The 22,165-nt window shown below is 36.6% G+C and overlaps 1 protein-coding gene across 1 annotated transcript; it reads left to right on the top strand.

Annotated features, from left to right (window-relative positions):
- Nucleotides 1–1,955: 1,955 nt before the first annotated feature.
- On the top strand, nt 1,956–5,728 carry LOC148878774 (short-chain dehydrogenase/reductase 2-like). The gene is made up of 4 exons (XM_088960011.1): nt 1,956–2,522; nt 3,463–3,721; nt 4,428–4,622; nt 5,094–5,728. Exons 1-4 carry the CDS (start codon nt 2,431–2,433, stop codon nt 5,487–5,489), a joined length of 942 nt encoding a protein of 313 aa, XP_088816137.1. The 5' UTR covers nt 1,956–2,430; the 3' UTR covers nt 5,490–5,728.
- The last annotated feature ends 16,437 nt before the right edge of the window (nt 5,729–22,165 follow it).

The raw sequence follows: 22,165 nt of genomic DNA, 5'->3' as shown, positions 1-22,165 counted from the left end.
CTCTAAAAACTAGTCAGTTGTCTCCAAGTTCTCCGGGATCATGTCGTACGTCTACAAGCCTTATCCTTATCCCACCCGGATCAGACGGACTCGATGAGCCTTATTAGCTAACACAAAGTCCACCTCTTGGTATGGAACAAATTCCTAGCACGAACCAGGGAGCCCCAACCTCACAAGGTACATATAATTAATTGCTCACTTACTTACTTTCAAGCTTTCAATTCGCATACCAAGAGTGTTGACTTAAGCATTGGAGTACCCACGCCAGGTAAGCCACCTCGGGTTATCTGAGTATTACCTCCTTGCAGTTCGACCAGCCAGCAGATCAGACCGACGTTCGAATTGCCCTCTAGCTAAGAGCATCCAGATCGCGTACTATCACCTATGTTTGGCAACATTACATTTATGCATTGACGAATGACAGACCAATGCATATTTACATTGATAAATAAGATATAAAAGTGCATCAATAACAAAGAAATAAATTTGCATTCAAGTGGGCTTTTGATTAAAAAAAAAGCATATGCTTTATTAGAATTCATGTTTGCATCCATTACAGCTAAACGTTTATTTGGTATGAAAATAAATTTGCCGGTGCAAAACTAACCCAATTTTACAATTGATATGAACTATTTTACACTCTATATATTTGCATTCACACTTATTTGCATCGTTAAAAAATCCTGAGATTGTTACAAAACAAATTTCAGTGGGCTGAGTGTGACTACCCGCGAAATTTAGGGTAGCTTTCTGTAATTTACCCAAAAGTGCAGCTGATGCCCGATGCTTGCTACAAATCGTATTTGGTTCAGTTTTACGCGCACGGCGCACCCGACTGATAATGGCTGCATAGGAAGTGTAGTCGGTTGTTTTCGGTTTTCTATCAAAAGGAAACCCTACGTTCGCTTTTCTTCTATTTAGCAAATTCGGGCATGGGCTTGATGGGTGGTGTTCTTGTTGTTCTATCAAAAGGAGTTTTCTACTTTTGTAATTTTCGAAATTCAAAGCAAACATGCAGGTAAAATTTTGATTTATAAGATATTTTCCCGCTATCAACCAGTGCTGTGGTTTTAGCTTATCTAATACTTGAGGTGTTAATTAGCTTGATGATGATGGTTCAGCTTCTAAAAGCAGGCATTAATAGTTTTTGTTATGTTCATTACATTTTCTGTTCTCGTTTTTGTAGCAATCAAAGAATTCCATTTCGAGGGTAGGAGATTGAGCTTCAGAAACATATATACAACTTTCTTCCCCAAAATAGAAGCTTTAAGTTTTTTCAGGCTTAGTTTATTAACACCTAAAAGGTGCATAGAACACATTTTTGGCAGGAAAAGAGGCAGAATTATAAGTGATATTTTACCGATTTAGAAAAGTTCCACCTATTTTGTGATGAAACAGGTGGTGCCTTGTAGTACTCATTTACGGAACTGTGCACAAGTGTATAGAGTTAATGCCTTATTTATGCCATATTCACTACGGAGTCGATACATATAAACTTTTGTTCCCAAATATGGCAAAAGGCTAGTTCATTTGCATACATGCTGATGAAGGAGAATTTGGTCCGATTTCATGATAGGGAGAAACGTGAACATGACTCAATACGGGTGATAGATTAGCATAAATCAGCTCGCTATAAAGTAAGTTCGGGCGAGCTAGTACCTCGAACTAAAGTCGCTTCGAGCTAAGATCGTCTCGGTATTAGATCGCGACAAACAAAACTAAGTTTGTTACAGATCGTGCCCGGACAGATGGATCACCTCGGCCCAAGGGCACTTCGGCACGTGCCAGGGCAGACTTAAGGAGCACAAGCTCTAGGAACTCCCTACCAATCAATTTGCCATCGAACAACTTGATATCCTACAAGCGACCCGCCTACCGTTTAGACCTCCAAATGGCAACCTCAAGGAGCACACCACAGTACTCTATATCCTACAGGGTCGTACCTCGTAACGGTTACATTAGTTCACCAATTCCCCAGTTCTGACGGGAAGGGACAGTATTACTGTTTGATGGCATAGGGCAATATTACCGTTTGACGGCATTTTGCCCACCTAATATGCAAACAAGTCCCATCATAGTTGGGATCCGATAACTATTCCACCAACCTACATGGGCCCACTCTGCCCTAGGGGCGAAAGTACATTCTATTATTATTGTTGTGTGTAATCTTCGCTCTCTAACTCTCTCAATGTAATCTTCGCTCTCTAACTTGCCATCGGAATATCCTCACCGTGTGAAATACCCCGAAATCTCTGACTCCTCTCTTTCAATGGAAAGAGGTTCCGTGAAATAGATGCCTTTAGCTCTATTTGTTGCCCCTTCGCAGGGTTATCATTTCCTGCATTTACTTCGATTCGAATGAGACACGAAAACACGTGCAAGAGGAGAGAGATGAACACCGTGGAGTAGGTTGAAAAACCAAAAGTTGTGATGGGGAGAAAGGAGCGGGCGAAGGAGCGGAGAGAAAAGAGACTCCAGGAGATAACTGAACTGAGGAAAATCCCTTGTGCTGCTGAGGACAGGTGCTTAATGTTATCTGAAAATTTCGGGAAATTTTATTTTGTTGTAATTTTTTTTTTATAATCATTCCAAACCCTAACTAGCACCTGTGGGGTTCTTGCTTCGCTTGAGAATCCGCAGGAAATCTTACCCAATTAACATTATCAGCTGCCGAAGTAGAATAAGTGCACATAATTTCAGCCAAATACTAGTAAATTTTGGTAGAACCCAATTCTTTAGTGCCATACAGAGCTGCCAAACCAACTGAGAGTGGTTGGTTGATTTAGCCATAATCAAGAACACTAAAAAAGAAAAATAGCCATAATCAAGAAATCTGATGGACTACATGCTAAAGAAGTTTTCGGATGGGATTGCAGAATACACTCTATTAAGAGAAATCCATTTTAAAATCCGGAGGCAAGATCAAGCCTGGCAATTGGCAAACTGTTCGCCATTGCCCAAAACCCCACAACTGGGTTCCTTACGAATTATGGAGTCAGCCTCCTTGTTTTTTTTTTTTTTTTTTTTTTGAGTAAACAGAGTCTGGATTGGACTGGTCTTTTATGGAATCTATACTTACAAAACATGATCTATAGAATTGCATTAAAACTTGACAAGGAAGTGTTCTGGTGGGATTGTAAGATACAGATTGGGAAAGGGTAATGTTGCAAAAAGCTGGAACTATAATGGACTTTTACCTCAAGCTCTAAACAATTAATTCACAAATGTAACAGAGCATTGAGACACAATTGAATGGGTTCAAGTTCCACCCAAGTGATTATCTGTGCCAAAACTCTTCTGATTGGATGATCTTAATTGATTAATATAATTTATATGTTTTGAAGGTAGAACAAACAGCCTGCGCAATCATGCTGTACTGGCTCTATTTATTTATGTGAATATTTGCCTCGTTTGTGTAAAACTTAATGATGGTTTTGCATTACATCGTCTGGATGCTTGTAGGTGGTGGAGCTCAGAAACAGTTGCTGTGGTGACTGGGGCAAACAGAGGAATCGGATATGAGATTGCTCGGCAACTTGCAGGACATGGTCTGAAAGTGATTATAACATCAAGAGACATCACCAAGGGCCAAGAAGCAACCACTGCTTTAAGGGAGGGAGGCTTAAATGTTGCCTTCCATCAATTGGACATTCTGGACGCTGTATCTGTCAAACAATTTGCTGAGTGGATGGATCAGAACTTTGGTGGCATCGATATTTTGGTAAGATGCTTTAAAGTTTAGACACTTGCCTCTTGGAAACAGTTGGGTTTATCCATTGCGACCTGGGTGACCAGGGTTTAAATCTTGGAAACAGTCTCTTTGTATATGTAGCAGTAAGGCTGCGTACATCTGTCCCTCCCCAGGCCCCACGTTGGTGGGAGCCTCGTGCACTGGGCTGCCCTTTTTTTAGCTTTAGGCTTGCCTCTACATACTTACTGTGATTTGTAACAGTGCATAGACCATATCTTTGTTAGAAGTTACAGGAATTTCTTAAGCTCACTTTCTGTCACTGGTTCAACCTTGCCTGCCCTTTTATCATTCGTATACTGCAATTGGCTTGATTTCCATCAACTCTTCTTTGGTATATAACTTTGGTGAGAGAGAGAGAGAGAGATCTGGTTGAAAGATATGCTTTGTATAGGTTAGGTGTGTGGTGTGCAATGAAACGTAAATTAGCGCACAGGGTCTGCGTTGAATCCAATGTAGGATTTATTGGTCTGGGTGCATTGTTGGTATTTGAATGTTGAGGTATGTCTTCATAATTGGAGAGTTATAGGATGTCATTGTCAAGTATCGTTTCTTTTTTTTTTCTTTCAGTTATTGATCTTTTCTTTTGCTCATTTTGTCAACTATTTGATAAAAGAAGTAAAGAGTTCAAGTCTCTTATCACTTGAGAGCCAACTTTGTGTTAAAAAACCTGTGGCAGGTAAATAATGCAGGTGTTAATTATAATCTTGGATCAGATAATTCAGTTGAATTTGCTGAGAAGGTTATCTTGACCAACTATTTTGGCACTAAAAGGATGGTCGGAACTATGATACCTTTGATGAAACATTCTTCTTCGGGGGCTCGTATTGTGAATGTCAGCTCCAGACTTGGTAGACTTAATGGCAGGCGAAATGTGAGTAAACAATTTCTCATTCCTTTTCCTGCCTGTGGCTTTTTTTTTTCTTTTTGATATTCGTCTGTTTTTTTTTTCTCTTTTCCTGAAATAATTTGTGTTTCTCTCTTATTTTCTATCAAACCAAACACAGCCTTAAGATACGCTAGCTTTTCATATAGACAGATGGTACAACAGGGCTCTGAATTTGTTAGAAACAAGAAGTGTACAACAGGGTACACACCTCCGGTCATAATTCATAAATAAGCAGCCAGTCACCAGTACATTTGGTAGCTTGTTGTACATTTTTGTTTCTATAAGATTGGATTCTATGAAGGGCTTGAGTTATGTATATATGCTGAATTTGCTGCCACTTCAATGTCATCGTGTGGTACTGAACTTGTGTTTTAAGTTTCTAAACTGAAGCCAGGAATTTATATATTGAAACCTTTCTCCATAACACAATAATCAATATGTACTTAATCTTGACAGAGGCTTGGAGATGCAACTTTGAGAGAGCAATTAGCTGATGAGGAATCCCTCTCCATAGAACTGATAGATCGAACTGTGATTTGTTTTCTTGAACAAGTGAAACATGGCAATTGGACATCAGGCGGCTGGCCTCAAATGTTTACTGACTACTCTGTATCAAAACTTGCTGTCAATGCTTATACTCGGCTAATGGCAAGAATACTCTGCAGCCGGCCAGAGGGTCAAAAGATCCATATGAATTGCTACTGCCCAGGTTGGGTGAAAACTGCTATGACAGGATGGCAAGGGAACATTTCAGCTGAAGAAGGTGCAGATACAGGAGTCTGGCTTTCACTGCTATCGGGACAGCCAGTGGCAGGAAAATTTTTTGCGGAAAGGCGAGAGATTAGTTTCTAAGGTGGTTATTGTATATAAATGCAGGGTTTGATTATCCAGTTTAAGTCTACCCGCAGAGGGAATCATCTTGATCCAAAAGGAAAATTGATGTTCAGGGCTCCACTGCCTGACTTGTAATAACCAGTGAAGCAAGCGATTAGTTTAAACCTTTTTATTTCCTCAGAAGACGGGGGAAAATGGCTTCTTTTTGGAGAACTATCTTGTGTGGCCGACTGGTATTTGATTTCTTTGATTACAAATCATTCAGAGCATATTATTAAAATAGAAATGTAGTACAGGAAGTGAAAGGGTGATGAGACAACACCCTAATACAACAAAATAAGCGAAACACCTAATGGATAAAATACTAAAAGCAGATTCAATCAAACTTGGAAGCAGATCAAAAGAGTAATTGGAATTGTCTGAAAATTGTTAAATAGACAGTACCCAGTTCATGATCATTATGCTAATGTCAACATTTCTTTGTTTTCCTTGGAAATTTTTCCTGGTATCTAGTTTGAACCGTCTGGATCTGTATGTGCTTTCTTAGTTTCTTTTATATGCCAATATGAGGCAGAACTGGCCTAGTTTAGTTAGCTAAATTACTAATATCATTACATCGTTATATAAGCTTTGTCTCATCAACACGGGGCTGCATGAATCATGTTCTGCCATTCCATTCTGTCAAGTGCCATGTCTCTGGAATATGTGGTAATTATTAGTTTACAATTCAAAGTAAAGCTCTCACCCAAAAGAAAAATACAAAAAGTGAAAAAACGAAAGTAGAGCAATATGGAAATGATTCGTTGGAGTTTTGGCATATGCCATAACAGTTGTCAGCATTTGAGAAACAGAAGCTATTTAGCTGCTGTAGCAGCATAGGATACACAGGATGGTACCCAGCTCATCTGATTCAATGGGGTTCTGGGCTATCGCCTGTTTTAACAAAGTCTCAAGACTGTAATAGAAAGAGAGAAGTGCGTAAGAAAAAGGAGATATTCCAACTTCATTTCTTAAAACAGAATTTTACATAAAGTCGTGAGGACGGATTATAGCTGATTGTCACTTGACCTTAACAAGCAAATAAAGCAAAAAGATGAGCCAATTGGTTAAACTGTATTGAATAAAAGGTTGATGTTAGTCTTCTAATATCACTCCAGGATAGTTGCTCGATCCAAATGGTATGAGTAGAGTCATTTGATAATACAAGTTAATTAGTTTCATGCAGTCTGATAATATTGCTATGCTCGTAAGTTTTGCTTCTGAAGCTTCTTCTAAGGCGTTGATTAAGGGTGTCAATGGACCGGTTTTGGATTGGACTACGTCCAGTCCAAAATCAATTTGGACAGAGCAACAAGACATTAGATTGGATCAATCCGGTCCAAAATATTTATTAGATTGGATTGGACCTGGCCCATCCATATAAATTTATATTAGATTGAGTTCGATTAAGTCAATATCTGGTCCATAGATATAAGATAAAAATATGTGTCAATGGACCGGATTTGGGTTGAAACCAATCTAACGAATTTGAACAGATTGAACAGTCTAGACATTGAATTGGATCGGTCCAAAATGGTCCAAAATATTTATTGGATTGGATTGGACCTGGTCCATTTATAATAGACTCATATTGGACTGAATCAGATTGGATCAAATCCGTAAGTTCATAACTTCCACATTCACAGCATGCATTCCCTTGTGCATGTATGTGACCATTGTTGGGGTGTTTGAAGACGAAAGCTTGTCCTGGAAGACCTGAAGAAGGATCATATGAATCATCGGCTCAGTTTGGTAAGAGTACAAATACAAATGTGTACTGTGCAAATACATACAAAATATGAACCACCGGCTCAGTTTTGCACTCTACAAATTTATATTTGCACTCCTTCCAAACTAAGCCATCAATGTAAATCAAAACATGGCCCGGTGGAATATGCATAAGGTTTAAGTGTGCTGGCCGATTTGAATGTGTTTGCATGTTTTCATCAGGGAGATAGGTTGCGGCTTTGTAAATAATATTTGAAGGTGATGCTTGGATGCCCTCAAAGATGTTTTTATTTCTTCCTCCCAGATGAGGTATAAAAGAAAGCAGAGCCTACCAGACAACCTATCTATTTCTTGTTTGATGAATGATGTTTTGAGTTGATTGAGCCAGTCTTGTATGGTTTGATGTAGGGGCTTGGGCCGTAATCATGGTTTTCAAAACCAGACGGTCAGACCAGAAAAATTGGGAACCGGTCAGGTGATCGGTTCCGGTTTTCCCCAAAACTGATTTTTCTATAAAAACCATTGATTTTGGTCAGAAAACCGCTGACCCGGACAATTAACCGTTTCAACGGTTTTGACCAATTTTCATTTTTTTTATTTTTTTTGTTAGAATGATCGAATCATTTGACCCGATAACTGGACCCCTGACTGATTCGGTCTCCGGGTTAGTTTTAAAAACCATGGCCGCAACAACTCTGGATAGCCCAGCTGGTACGTTGGATGATTTGTCCCAACTAAGAAACTAAGATGTGGCTTCGAGTCTCACTACCATTGCCTTTGAAAGAAAAAGAATTGTGTAATACAAAACTGGTTATTGATGTGATATTATACTGTTCATAGAAGAACTAACGGCCCCAGTGGAGCATTCAAGCATTGATTAATACCTAAAAAACAATACTGCCCTAGCAAATAGACACTTAAAAAACAGATAGAAGAAAGTATCTTGCTGCTGTTCACACTAACAACATAATAATGATCTGGTGTTACTAGCCGCCTTATCTTGAATGGAATCTTGAGCTTCCAAAATTGGTTTGTGGAAATATTTTTATCTTGAATGGAATCAAACTAATTTCGTTGGGAATATTTTTATCTTGAATGGAATTCTAAATCAGATATCCTGTTTTACTTTTTAATTTTCATCTTTCTGATTGAAGTAAAATTGGAGAGTGCTTGAACATTAACCTATCTAAGGATTCAAAATACACCGTTTTAGGTTTAAACAGTTAATATCTATCCAAAAAAAGGCTGATGAATTATAAGATTACTAAGGGCCGTCCGGCAATGGCTGAAGTAGCTAAATTAAATAACTTATTGGTTTGTCATAAAAATATTTAGGGGTATAGTTATCAAGCCAACATGTCATTCAGCCATTAAGGTATAATAAGCTATTCTGTTAAGCCACCTCATCCCTTCAAAATGCTTATGCGTCTTGTTCCCTTTTTTGGTAAATTCATTCCTAGAACAGCATCATATGGAAGCACGAAGCTCCAATAATTTCTCAGAAAATCCAATAAGCAAAAGGAGGATTACCAAACTACCCAGATTGCAACAAATCTGGGTAGCCATAAAATGAGCAGCAGCGCTCTGGAATGGGGATCATGCAAAAACTCAACCTTATCAAAAGTTTTGTTCCTTGTAGGGTGTATCCAATGTTTTTAAATCCCATCTGTAACTGGAAACATTTTAGCCACGGGTTTTTTTGGATCAATAGTTAAACTGTACAGTTTGAATAGAACCAGTTTGGCCTATGATAATTTAAATATATATAGTAAAAATAGAACCAGTCTCCTAACCGATTTTTAGTCCGAATGGTCCAACCGTCCAAATCAACAATAATTCTAAAACCATAGGTGTATCTAATGCTCTGAACTTGCTGCACTGAAGTAGGTTCCTTCTTCACCGTTTGTATTGTATTTGTATAAACTATAAACTTTAAAACGTGATAGCCGGTATCCAATGGAAAGCATGGCATTAGTCTAACTATATCCAACTCTTGTATTAGAAGGGAGATCCCCATTTTTATGAAGAGCAAACAAGGCAAGAAACGAGGCGGCTTTGTGGGTTCAATCCTTTGCTAAGCCTTTTTCGATCTTGACTACTGAATTGGGATTGGGATCTGGTCATCTAGACTCGGTGTATCTGGCATATTACTTTTTGATTGGTTACATATATAGCCTGTTATACACAGCAGTGCAAGCAGCAGATCCATCTCTACTGCATCACCCCTAGTTATATGTTTCAATCATATTTCTCCTGATTGGGTAAATACTTTTCTTCTATTAAAAAAAAAGGAAAAGAAAAGAAATGAAAAGAAAATTTGCACTCTATTAAAGAAGCTTTGTTGTTTTCTTTTCTACCTTTTTTTCATATAGAAACAGTTGTAAAGACTGTCAAATGGCACACCCTTCTTTTTAGTCAAGAACTGGGAACATTTGCCTATTAAAAGAATATGATGATCTAGAAATATTCCTAATGAAAATATAAAGAAACCCAAAGTCTTAATAAAAGCCAAATCGATTATGAAAGAAATGGTTGTTAAGTGGAACCCAAGTTGTTAACGTAGGGTGAAGCATCACGCACTCGAATTAAGTAATGAGTGATGTACAAAGTAGGGTTCTTAGAAGAGCTTGACGTGCCCATTACTATTATCGATACCTTACTTTAATTTAGCCCGTAAGCTATGACGGAAGAGACTTCTGTTTGTGCTTTCAGGTGGTCTAGCTATTTTCCACGTGTCAAATAAGAATTAACTTATACTCATGGCAGGTCATTGGGGTCTTTCCTAGAGTGGAAAAACACGGGTGGGTTAGGGTTAGTATCCGGATCTGTTACTAAGTACTAATAAATAAAGTTGCTAAATCTCTTTCACTCTCGACTTGGTAGTTAATGAGGTTTTTGTAGTGTGGATGTTATGGCAAGAGCCAATTCATACCACATTATGTGGACAAACTATGAACTATGTAGATTGAACCAATTCATACCCATAATGACATTTTATAAGCATGGTGTGGAGTAGCCCACCCCACAATTTTTTATTCCACATATTGTATATACGATTTATGAAATAATCTATATAATCGATCATAAATGTCTAATTGTTATAATTTATATGATAAATAAATTGAGAAAAAAAGGCTTTGATAATTGAATATTAACTAAAAAATATTAATTTCAACAAATAGTAATAAAATAATTTTAAAAAATAAAATTATTATTTTTATCTTCTGTTTACCCTTCAGCAAAGGCATTTGCCTTGACTGTTGTTTGGTGTTAGCTATCAAGTATTGAAGTATTTATCTTCTGTTTAGTGTTAATTTTTAAATAACAAACTAGAGCATACAAAATAGCAGATCGGGGATTCACCAGCATGACATTGAATTGACGAAGCGTCAACACATTAACTAGCAAGTCAGATGAGCAAGGGAGTACTACAATCGACAAACCATCAGAAATTTGAACAGGACCCGACTAACAAAATTCAACAATAACCTGCTTAGAGACTTGTAGTGATTTCCAAATTGGATCAAGTTGAAGTATTAGAAAGACAAAATGAACCAAGCCCAAGTCAGAGATTTAATCACTCACCAGTAGTTTGAGCTTCAAGGAAGCTACTAGGTCAGGCCCCCCTAGGGGCGGGGGGGTCCAGAACCGGTGATTCATAGAGGGTTGTCCCTCGAATAAGAGTTCTCTTCAGATGATTCGACTCCGACTTCTAGAATTGGAAAGGTGTTATTGACTGTACCTCTAGGCGAAAAGGTTTTGAAACTTGGGAAGAATCCATGTTGTATTTAAGTGAGGGTGTTTGGGAGAAGAACCACAAGAGAAGATGAAGAATTGGAAAGAATAAGAAACGGCGGTGGAGAATGAGGAGTAACATCACTGAAATCAACATCAACAACAGAAACAAAGGAAAAAGAAACGACAAAGGGCAAGGATGACATACCAGAAATAGAGAAAGCCCGGAGGAGCACTGATGGAGAGGTTAATGGTAAAATGGTATAGGGCTTCGACTGTGAATGTGAAACACAATATCAAAAATAAACTATGAACAGTGCCCTTCCACGATAAATGCCCGTTGCCAATATTTTAGGGTGTGAACAGGGCTGGTCAATAATATAGGGTGGATTGGTCCCGTCCACACCCAACCAAATTGCATGTTCACCCCATGGTATGGATCGAACAGTACACATTCCAACCCTCTACCAACTTGATCTAACACCACACATTTAACCATGAGACTAGGACCCACCATAAAAGTGAGATGTGCCATGTATGAGATGTGGATCGGACTCATCCCTCTAAAACTGAGGGCACAGGATTAAACTCACAGGCCTAGATTCCCTTCCCACAAACCTCTGCATACACTCTGAAATACTAGCATCCACCTGCGCACATTGAGAATATTTCAAGTATCCAAACCCACAGGTTTATGATAAGGTGTCAAGGTTTTCCCTTTTATTTTTTATTTTTGTTCTATCATTACAGCTTTGTTCCCTCTAATGAGAATGAGATTGGGCTTACTGCCAAAAAGCTCATTTAGCTACTCGGCATCCCTCCTTCAGGGGACAGGTTCAAACCCAAAGAAAGACTCATTGTAGTGAATGCCGGTGGATATCACACAAAGGCGGAGCCAATTATATTGGTGAGGGTCCTTCCTCACCCCAACCTTTTGTTAGTGATCGATCAAGTGATGTTAATCACAATTCACAAGATTGCTTTGATTGGTCAAAACTCTTTTAATACCATCTCTTTTTATTATCATAGATTTTCTCTTAATTAAGGGTTTGAGAGAGAGAGAGAAATGATGGGCTAAAATGGTTTGGTCACATGCATAAAATACAACCAACAACTTCAATTAGAAGAAATGATTTGTTAAAAATGGAAAGGGGCTATGCATGGTTTTAAGTATTAATACACCCAATGTGTATAAAAAGGGGTGTATAGATACTTTTTTGGCTATGTATTTTATTTTTTTATTTTTTTTCAAATTTTATTTTCATACATATTTTATAATGTTAATCAATAAAAAATTGGATTCCTAAAAACGCTTGTAAACAGATGCATTCGATACCCAAATACTTTGAACCTTCAGACTAGAAGAACTAAGAATAAACCAAAAAAGACATAAATAGATTTAGTAAGAAATGATTTAAGCAAAAACAATTTAATGGTTGATAAAGTTTTAAATAAAATGGAGTAGTGGAATCAGATTCATGTAGCCCATCCTATATAATTGGGATAAGGCATGAATGATGATGATGATGAATCAATAATTAAGGAGATGTTCTTGACTTTATTTTTTAAAACAAAAACAACCTCAACCTTAGCATATACAATATAATTTTGCTGATGTACCATTGTTTTTGTTTTTAAAAACAAAACCAAAAATGTTGTCAAACACCCCTAAAACGCTGATCAAAGGAATCTACCAACTGACAACTCAAAACATTGAGTACTGTCGCCTTCAACAACAATACTGATAATACCCACCGCCACTGCAAATTTAAGCCTTTTAAGCCTTTCACACCGGAGAGGGACTGCTCGAATGTAGGATGCATCCATGGAGGAAATGCCAGCAGCAGATGAAGATGGGTCCATCGCTCCATCAACGTGTAGTTTGACATAGCTAGCCACCAGGAAGCTAGGTTTGGTCAATGCTTCGGTTGAATAAATGAAATTCGAATTTAACCCTCACACCGTCTTTACAACCTTTTGCAATTGTATATTGAAAATATTTCCGTACTTGTATATTCCTAATAAACAGTTGCAAGAGACTGTAAATATGATTTGGTGAGAACTGAATCCGAATCCGAGAAAATGTGCATATCAACGTCTCCATCACTTCTTGGGTGTTCTCAACAAAAGCATGACCAATATTCTCCATGACGGAATGTACACGACCAATGACGCTGAGAGGTTTAAACTGAACTCCATCCAAAACCATAGCATTCCTTGCACACCAAATATTCCACATGCATGAGTATAGTACCACGCAACAGCACATGGCTCTCCTCTTGAGTCTCTATCAGCTTAATTTCCACCAGGATATCGTCATGGTCAAACAAAAGGTGTGGTAAATTCTCACCTTGGTCATTGCAAAATGGACATATAACGTCAGACATGCGTCCAAATCAGTTCCTTTATTATTTCAGCAATCTGGATTTACTTCTCATAGAGATTCTTCACATCAAATTCACAGTATACTTTCAACTGTGTATTGGAAATATCTCACACACTTATATATTATCATTCATATAGGAAGATATAAGTGTGATGTACTGTGATGTTGGTGTGAGAAGCAAACTGGGGCATCATGCTCATGCACTTAAGCACCTTGTTATCACCTGCTATTGCTTTGGCCACGAAAAAGAGTCTACATCCAGCTTTCCCACCCATTTTTCATTGATGATTTTTGTCGAAGCATACTTCCACACAAATAGGCCAAATGACTTGGGCAGATTTGAGGCTAGAATTACTCAACATGTTATGCTTCTTGGATATCAAACCATTCTGAAATTACCAAATTCTGAGGCAGGAAAATTTTGGATATAATTGGATCTAGCGAAATTTGAGATTTCAAGTCAGACAACCCAATTCTGAATTTTTGCTTAGTAAGTTTAGGACTGGTTTTTCATCTCAATTTCATTTGCATTGTTGTAAACGTATGGGAGTGCAAACTGCAAACTACTTGAGTTCAAATTTTGATTTATTCCTCTTCCAGCTTTTGCCCTATTTTATTTGTTTGCATTGAAGTTTAAGTTAAAATAAAACCTGCACATGGAAAAATAAAGTAAAACCCATCATAGTAGTGAACCAAAATTCTCATTGTTCTTTGTGGTGTTTGGCATTGAGAAAACGGCACCACATCGGTGCCATGTCAGAAAAATGGTGTTTCAGAAAACGGCTTCTTATTTGGCATTGTTTTTCTAGAAAAAAAATGTTGCTCCAGATCACGTCTTGGAAATCAGGAAAGTGTGGTCTGAAGAAATGCCAAATTCAATGTTTTTTCAAAAAACTGCCTGTTATTGCCAATGGTGCAATGAAGTGACATCATCTTGGACGTTGAATAATATGGGACCAATGCTGAAAACGATTATACAATACTTGTACCAACAAAACCAGTGTTATCCAGAAAATAACCTATGTGGCAGCATCGGTGCCAAACAAACAGCAATTATTTTTTGAGAAAATGGTACAACAGATCTTCATGCATACAACATTGTTTTCTCATAAAACATCTCTGAAGCAATGGCATCGATGCCACACCTAACTTATTTTGCACTATCATGCATTTGGGTCTAACCGTTTGACCCAAACGGTCGGCCCATTCTAACAAAAAATAAAAATAATAAAAAATTAGAAAATGGTCAAATCTATTCGAACGATTAACCAGACGGTTCAGCGGTTTACTGACCAAAATCAACAATTTTAGGAAAAAAAACGGTTTTAGAGGAAAACAGAACTGGTCAAGTGATAAGTTCCTGGTTTTTCCAGTCTAATCCAGTTTTAAAAACCATGGTTCTAATGCAAATTAAATTGCACTCTAAACAAACAGTGACTAAGAGGACTAATCAGTGCCCAAATAATATTGGGAATGGGGGATTGCTTGACAGACCCATAAAACCAATTAAGCTTGCTTGTCCACTTCTGTGGGCTAACATGTGATTGACACATTGCCTACCAGAAAAACATTTATAATTAGTGAAGACACTATAGGCAGCTCAACAATTAGACATAAACGTGGACCAGATCCACTTATAACACACTCTAATTAACTTAGCAAAAACATCAAATCAAATAGTTTTCTTCATTATTTTAGTTAGCCAAACACCACTTACCACTTCTGGTACTATAATAGTATCTTATTGAAGGAAAAGACCTATCATTTGTAATACAATTGACTAGAGGATCAAAGAACTTGGATCTCCACTGTAGACAACAACAAAAAACAATGTCTATGGACCATGACTATTTGAAATGCTGAGGATGGAATGCATGTGAGATGTGGGTATGCATGTGCATGAATGCATGCACCCATGAGGGCGTGATGCATGCATGAATGTATGTATATATAATATATAATTATTTAAGGGGTACGCCAGCCCACATATGCGTTTGTCTACCGGAGCCTGAGTATCTCTACGTTCACGAGGCAGGGTGGCTCTTCTCGAGGTGCAGCAGGTTTCCAAGTTTTAGTTATTAATCTTTCTCTGCAGCGATTCCGCCCTACACACAAGTCTCTGACTCTCTATCTTGGTTCAATTCTTCGACTCATGAGATTGATGCCACTAATTCGCATCTCGATGTGCATGCATGTTAACATGATCCATGTATATTATATGTGAGGGGGAGACCAAATAAATTGTTAGATCTTTTTTCGGAAGAATGTAGTTCGGAATATCCCCTTTGCATTCTTTTAAGCGGTGTTTGATATAGTGGTATTGTGTTGATATTGTATTTTAATTGATCAATATGAATTTGTGCGTAAAAAAAAATTGTATCACCTGAAATGAAACATTTTGAAAACATTTTTGAGTTCATTAATATAAATTATTCTTTATTTCTAAAATGTCAAATTTGACATTTCTCACATACTTCAGCTTTTTAGTTGAAATAGCATTCATATATGATGGGACGAAATATATTTCTCATAAATTTCGAGGGTATTTGGCAATATGGTTGGTTTGTTTTCAAAAACAAAAACAACTGCATCATCAGAACTATGGCCCCATTTGGTTTGTGGGAATAGGGGTCTGGAATCTGAATCAGAGTGGATTATTCTAATTCCAACTGTTTTGTTGGGCAGAATCGAAATCCTATTTTCATTTTTGTTGAAATGGCATTCCCCCATTTTAGGGAATGGCCATTTTCTGCCTCTCCTTTGAAAATGAAATCTCATTCCTGTTGATTATAATTCATATTTCTATTCCTGTCTAAACCAAATAGATCATGGGAATTGACCATTCCAATTTCAACTGCAAACCAAACAGATCCTATATTATTTTTTGATGTAACAATTATTTTTGTTTCAAAAGCAAATTAAATTCAATGATGTTGTTGAACACCCCATTGATTATATTAATTATATGATTAACCCAAAATGCAATGACAATACTATGTCATTGTACCGAACACCCCTAAATAACAAATGGCTGAGCACTTCTGTTTTTATGTGTTTGATCAAAACTTTTCCATGAAATCAAGCATAGCTTTAGTAAAATCAGCCATGCATGCGCCAAAGAAAAATTATTTCGGTATTGGATTAGAATCCATCCATATCGATCTTGTATTGTCAATGTGTCACGTCCCATCCTCAATAGTCAATACCCATCACATTGATATTTTGTCTTTTTCTTTTGATCAATGCCCTTATATTTTACCTAAATTCTCTTCATATTCCTTTCTATTGTCATCGATTAACTCTGGCTAAGGGTGTCGATTGGACTGGATTTGGTCCAATCCAATCCAGTCCAATGTATGCCCATTATCTTGATATTTGTTATTTGTTGTTGTTAACCCATGGAATGTTGGATGGATAATTTAGTAAGTTTGGCCAAGTTTTATCACCCTCTAAGCAAAGGGTGCCTATTTATAATTTAGCCTTTTAATCATACTCAACTTTTAAGCGAGTCAGATAGGGTTATCCTCAAATGATCATTATACAAGCCTAACATTTTAATCCGGGATAATCGAATGGGTATCGGATTTTCGGAATCCATTGACAGCCCTAACCATAAAGGGCCATCCATGTTTGTACTCATTTTCTACATTAATTTATAATTTATATAATTACTTATATATATATATATAACGATTATATAGCATTAATTTAATTACTAATTAAATTTATCGATTATAATGGCAGTAATTCAAATCCATTATAATTACTAAAGATTCTTCAAAATTCTCAAATTATAAGAAATAAATATAAAAAAGTATATTTTATCTGCCATCGATTTTTAGGTCGATTGTTCGACCGTCTGCTTCAAACAGATAGTCCGTTTTGACAACAAAAATTATAGGCAAAAAATTATGGAATTGTTCTTTTCATTGGTTTTCAGGTCAACAGTTCGACTGTCCGGTTCAAATGGACGACCCATTCTAACAATAAAAATTACAGGCAAAATTACTAAAAATTATAATGGTAGTAATCCAAATCCATTGTAATTACTAAAGATTCTTCAAAATTCTCAAATTACAAGAAACAAACATATGGAATTTTATATATCTTATCTTCCATCGGTTTTTTGGTTGACGGTTCGTCCGCCTAGTTCAAATGGACGGCTCGTTCTGACAACAGAAATTACAGGCGAAAATTATGGAACCGTTCTTGACACCGATTTTCAGATCGATGGTTCAAATGTCCAGTTCAAACTGAATTGGGGTAAAATGGAACTGGTTGCCTAGACGGTTACCAATTAAAAAATAAAAAAAATGGTGGTTCGACCATCTAGTTCGAATGGACGACCCATTCTAACAACAAAAATTAGAAGCAAAAAATTGAGTGTGTAAGGTCCATTAGGCAATATTATACGTGTTATGTCATTCGAGTGTGTGACCCATATGACCCAAAAATAGAACCATTTTGGCCACCAGTTTTCGGGTCAATGGTTCAAACATGCAGTACAAATGGATGGCCCATTTTGACAACAAAAATTAAAAAATAAAAAAATGGCCAAAAACCATTGAATGGGTCAACGAGTCAACGGTTCGACCACCGGGTCAATAGGTCATTGACTGATTCAAGGGTTTTTGGCCAGGGATCAGGATTGGGATAAAATAGAATCGACTAACTGGACAATTCCCAATTAAAAATAAAAAATGGGAAAAAACCATTGAACAGGTCAAACAGGTTGGCGGCTCGACCACCTGGGTCAATGGGTCATTGGCTGATTCAATAGTTTTTGGCTAGGGACCGAGATTGGGGTAAAACGAAACCAGTTGCCTGGACCGTTCCCAGGCTAAAATGTCCATCCATCTGGGTCAATGGCGATTTGATAACCATGATTTTTTATGCTTTTGAATTTTCACTGTTCAAATGTTTCTTCTACTATGAGCTTTATTCGAGCATGTGTGGTATGTTCCTCTTTTTTTCATTTTCTGCTTTTTTTTTTGCATTTGGTCTTCTTCTTCAAGATCCTCCAAAACGGTCTAGGGTTTACCACCATTTTATTTCTTCCCTTTTGTTTTTTCTTTGGGTTTTCTTGTGCAATTTTTTTTTTCTTACAACATGATCTACTTTGTCTCTTTCTTTAATTGCATGTATATTTAGCTCCATCTTAAAGTGAAACTTTGGACTCAATTTTCTGATTTTTTTCCTTGGTTTTTCCAATTTGGTGGATTTACCGCCAATTTTTTTCTATGTTTAAGCTCACTTTGAATTTATCTTTCAAGGTTTTGGAATCCCTTGCAATGTCCACTTTTCCCATGACTATGACTACAAAGTTATTTTGTCTAATTATTGACATCTAGAAAAAAAAACAACTCGAAAACATAACCATTCTAGCCACTAGTGTTCAGGTTGACGGTTCGATCGTCTAGTTCAAACGGATGGCCCGTTCTAACAACAAAAATAATTAAAAAATAAAAATTGTCAAAAACTGTTGAACGGGTTGACGGGTTGATCGTCTGGGTCAATGGGTTATTAATTGATTCAATGATTTTTGGCCAGGGATCGGGTTTGGGGTAAAATGGAACTAGTTGCTTGGATGGTTCCCGGGCCGAGCAGTCCCACTGTCCGAGTCAACTAGGAGTTCTCGATATGAAACAAAGGACAACTATGAAGTAGAACTCAAAACTATCACTACATGATCGCACTCTTTTATATGAGATACTTTGTTGAAGCAATATTTAAAAAATCAGTATATAATAATCTCTTTTAAGTCTTTATATGAATTTCAAGACTTGAGTACTTATAATTGCAAGTTTCTTATTAAGATATCATTATCTTTTTTTAATGTAGCAAATAGCAATATTAAAATTCCAATACTGCTCCTACAAAGCAGGGACCCTCCGCTAGTTTGAGTTGTAACATGAGGTCAAGCCCATTAGCCCAATATAGCACTGAAAATGAAGACAGAACTGAACCCAGCCCAGAGTGTTCACCTTCAAGCCAGATAAGACCTACTAGTTAATGGCCCTTTGGAAATGATCATGTTCTTCTTCTAATTATGACAACACCTTCCTCTAGTTATAAGCTAGTCTCCAAAGGTGGTTTCCAGAGGTAGACATGGCCACAGTGGGCCAGCCTAACCTGATTGATTAAGGTCAACAGCAAAATTGGCTGGTAGGCAACGCATGGACCTAATTAAGCCCTGTTTCTATCACGATACTCTGTCTAGCTGGTAGGCAACGCATGTACCTCAGTAATACTAATACCTTTGTTGAGACTGGCTAAAGCCTGCTCTGGCTTTGATTCTTAATGCACATATATAACATTTTCCTTTCCATGTTGGATAATTAATAAAACTGTCCCTTGAGTAAAGTTTGGAATAAAGAAAAAAAGAAAAAACTTGAGGCCCCATTCCTCTCTCCATGTTTTATTGAAGGTATGTGACCCATTCTGACGAAGCTATAAACAATGATAATAAAAATGTACATTATTAGCATATTAATTATGAACAAGAGTACATCCTGTTTTTTTATTAAAAGGGAACGCCAAAATGAATAAAGTAAAGTTATATTTATTTATCAAAAATAAATAAATAAATAAAATTATATTTTTGAAAATAAGATTCAAAATTTCGTCATGTATAAATACATTGTATCGTATCAATAACGTTCTAATATGCAAGATATTTTATTTTTCTTTTATGATTTTCAAGGGGTAGTCACTAGTCAGGCCTAAGACCGGCCCCGTGTAATTTTGAATAAAAAATAAAGAACGAGTCTTGGAAACACCCATGTATAATGGGGTGTATTCATACTTTGAACCATCTGAAAGCAACAAGCACTCATATGCATCCCTGTAATTAATGGGCCCTCTTTTGTCCTTTTGCAAGGGATTATGTCCAATTTATCAAAATTGAAATGTGCCTTTATATTTGTAGACGAAAATTGGCTCAATAAAAAAGGTCTCTAGCTGGTTGTAGGGAAGACATAGGATCAAATCCCATCGTACTAGGATTAGGAGTTATGGGTTTGGTGGTGGCTACTCCCATTATGTAGCCCCATGAAAATGAAGAAAAAATAAATTAAGGTACAATTCTTCTAATGGTAACCAATTTTTTTTCTTTGATACTCTAACTAAAAAATGCTTCGGACCAAATATCTATGATACACTATTAAATGTGCACATGTGTTGCACTTGGCAATTTCAAATAATGTATATACTAATAATAATTTCATTGTCGTTATCAAAACCTATATAACAATGAAAAACAATCGAAGATTCCTAGTGGTGGATTGTCACCTTTCAACTTAAGAGACTCCACTTGTAGTTTATATCAATGTCTTCAACATGTTGTTTAATCATCTGGCCATATTTCTATGTTTGTTTTACCCAGAATCACTTTCATTTTTTGTAAGGAACTATTCACTTGGTTAATAACTAAAATGACCTATCTGGTTGGCTTACTTACCCATTTGACCTGGTCAATGGATCATGAGTTAGACAGTAGTTCTTTTTCTTTTGTGTATTTTTAGCCATTTTCATCATTAATAACATTATTTCTTTTATTGCCAATAATGTGATGATATATAGTTCTTTGTTTAGCCATTTTATTACACTTATTTTTTGTTTAATGTGATGATATATAGTTTTAGAGATATGTGTTTTGCATTTTTATATATTTTTTATTTAATTATGAAATCAAAGAGGATAAACCATTAACTACCATTTGAACAGGAAAATGGTTTTGTTTTGTGTTGGTTTTAAAAACATTTGTTTTTCTCAGGTGAAGGAGATATAAAACATTAGTAGCTCTAATACCTCTGATATAAGAGGTTAAGAGCCAACGAGAGCAAATTGGATGAACCAAGCAGTAGTGGTTCAAATAATATTTTAAAATCAAGAAATAAGTCAGTTTACTTCAATCAAGGGCTTAATGTTTATTCCAACAATCCAAGAGTTGAGGCTTAAATAGTAGTCACTATATGAAAAATCTCAAGGTCCAATTAGTTCATAATCGGAATCAGAATTGATTGGAATGGATTTTCATTCCCAGGGGAGGGGGAGGGAATGACCATTCCCTTAAATGGGGAAATGCTTTTCCACCAATAATGAGAATGGAATTCTTAGGGTTTGTTCGTTTCCTCTTATCTCTTATCTCTTATCTCTTAAAGTGCAATTATACAATTTTTTGCTTTCAATGATACTCCCTAAAAAACAAACAAAAACTCTCATATATGGGGTCAAAATGGATATTTGATCATTTTTAGAATTCAGAACAACACTCTTTGCATTCAAAGTTCGGAAGAAAGAAAAGTTCACCAATACCAATATATCTCTTAATGTAATTATTGTACTTTCAGATGTCAGACTTTAGAGCAAATTAATAGGCCCTTATTTTGATTTCAGATCTATATTCCCTTGAACAAAGCGAACTTTTATATTGGAATCACATTGCAAAAGTTATGCTCTAAGGCATAGACTCTTTTCATTTACAATGATATAAATGCTTGGGAGGGCAAGTAGATTGAGTGTAAATTCATTTTTTACTTTCTTCATGTTTGACCATCTTAATTGTTTAGGTTGTTTGTTTTAGGTGTAAATTCAATTTTACATCGATAGAAAATATGAACCGGTTCAATGATGAATGGAAATTGGAACCCTTGTGTTTTGAATATTTGCGCCAATCATGTTTGGTTGTCAAGGTGTAAATTTTGATGATTTTTTTATCGGAATTTGGAATACACGTTAGTGTAAATTTCCAACCATACACCAGTATGTACTTAGCAACAATTCTATGTGATGCAACAATCCTGAT

Source organism: Nelumbo lutea, chromosome 1, assembly GCF_056320005.1.
Source record: "Nelumbo lutea isolate HS-2025 chromosome 1, American lotus-T2T, whole genome shotgun sequence".
In the NCBI taxonomy this organism is placed as follows: domain Eukaryota; kingdom Viridiplantae; phylum Streptophyta; class Magnoliopsida; order Proteales; family Nelumbonaceae; genus Nelumbo; species Nelumbo lutea.
Note: the sequence above shows the minus strand (reverse complement) of the source record. Positions and strands in the feature narration are given on the sequence as shown.

What these genes read in the sequence shown, in the direction of transcription:
- LOC148878774 (XM_088960011.1), top strand. Translation starts at nt 2,431, where the DNA reads ATGGGGAGAAAGGAGCGGGCGAAGGAGCGGAGAGAAAAGAGACTCCAG. An exon ending in TTGGTGGCATCGATATTTTG is followed by an intron (nt 3,722 to 4,427) that starts GTAAGATGCTTT and finishes AACCTGTGGCAG; the next exon opens with GTAAATAATGCAGGTGTTAA. An exon ending in GACTTAATGGCAGGCGAAAT is followed by an intron (nt 4,623 to 5,093) that starts GTGAGTAAACAA and finishes TAATCTTGACAG; the next exon opens with AGGCTTGGAGATGCAACTTT.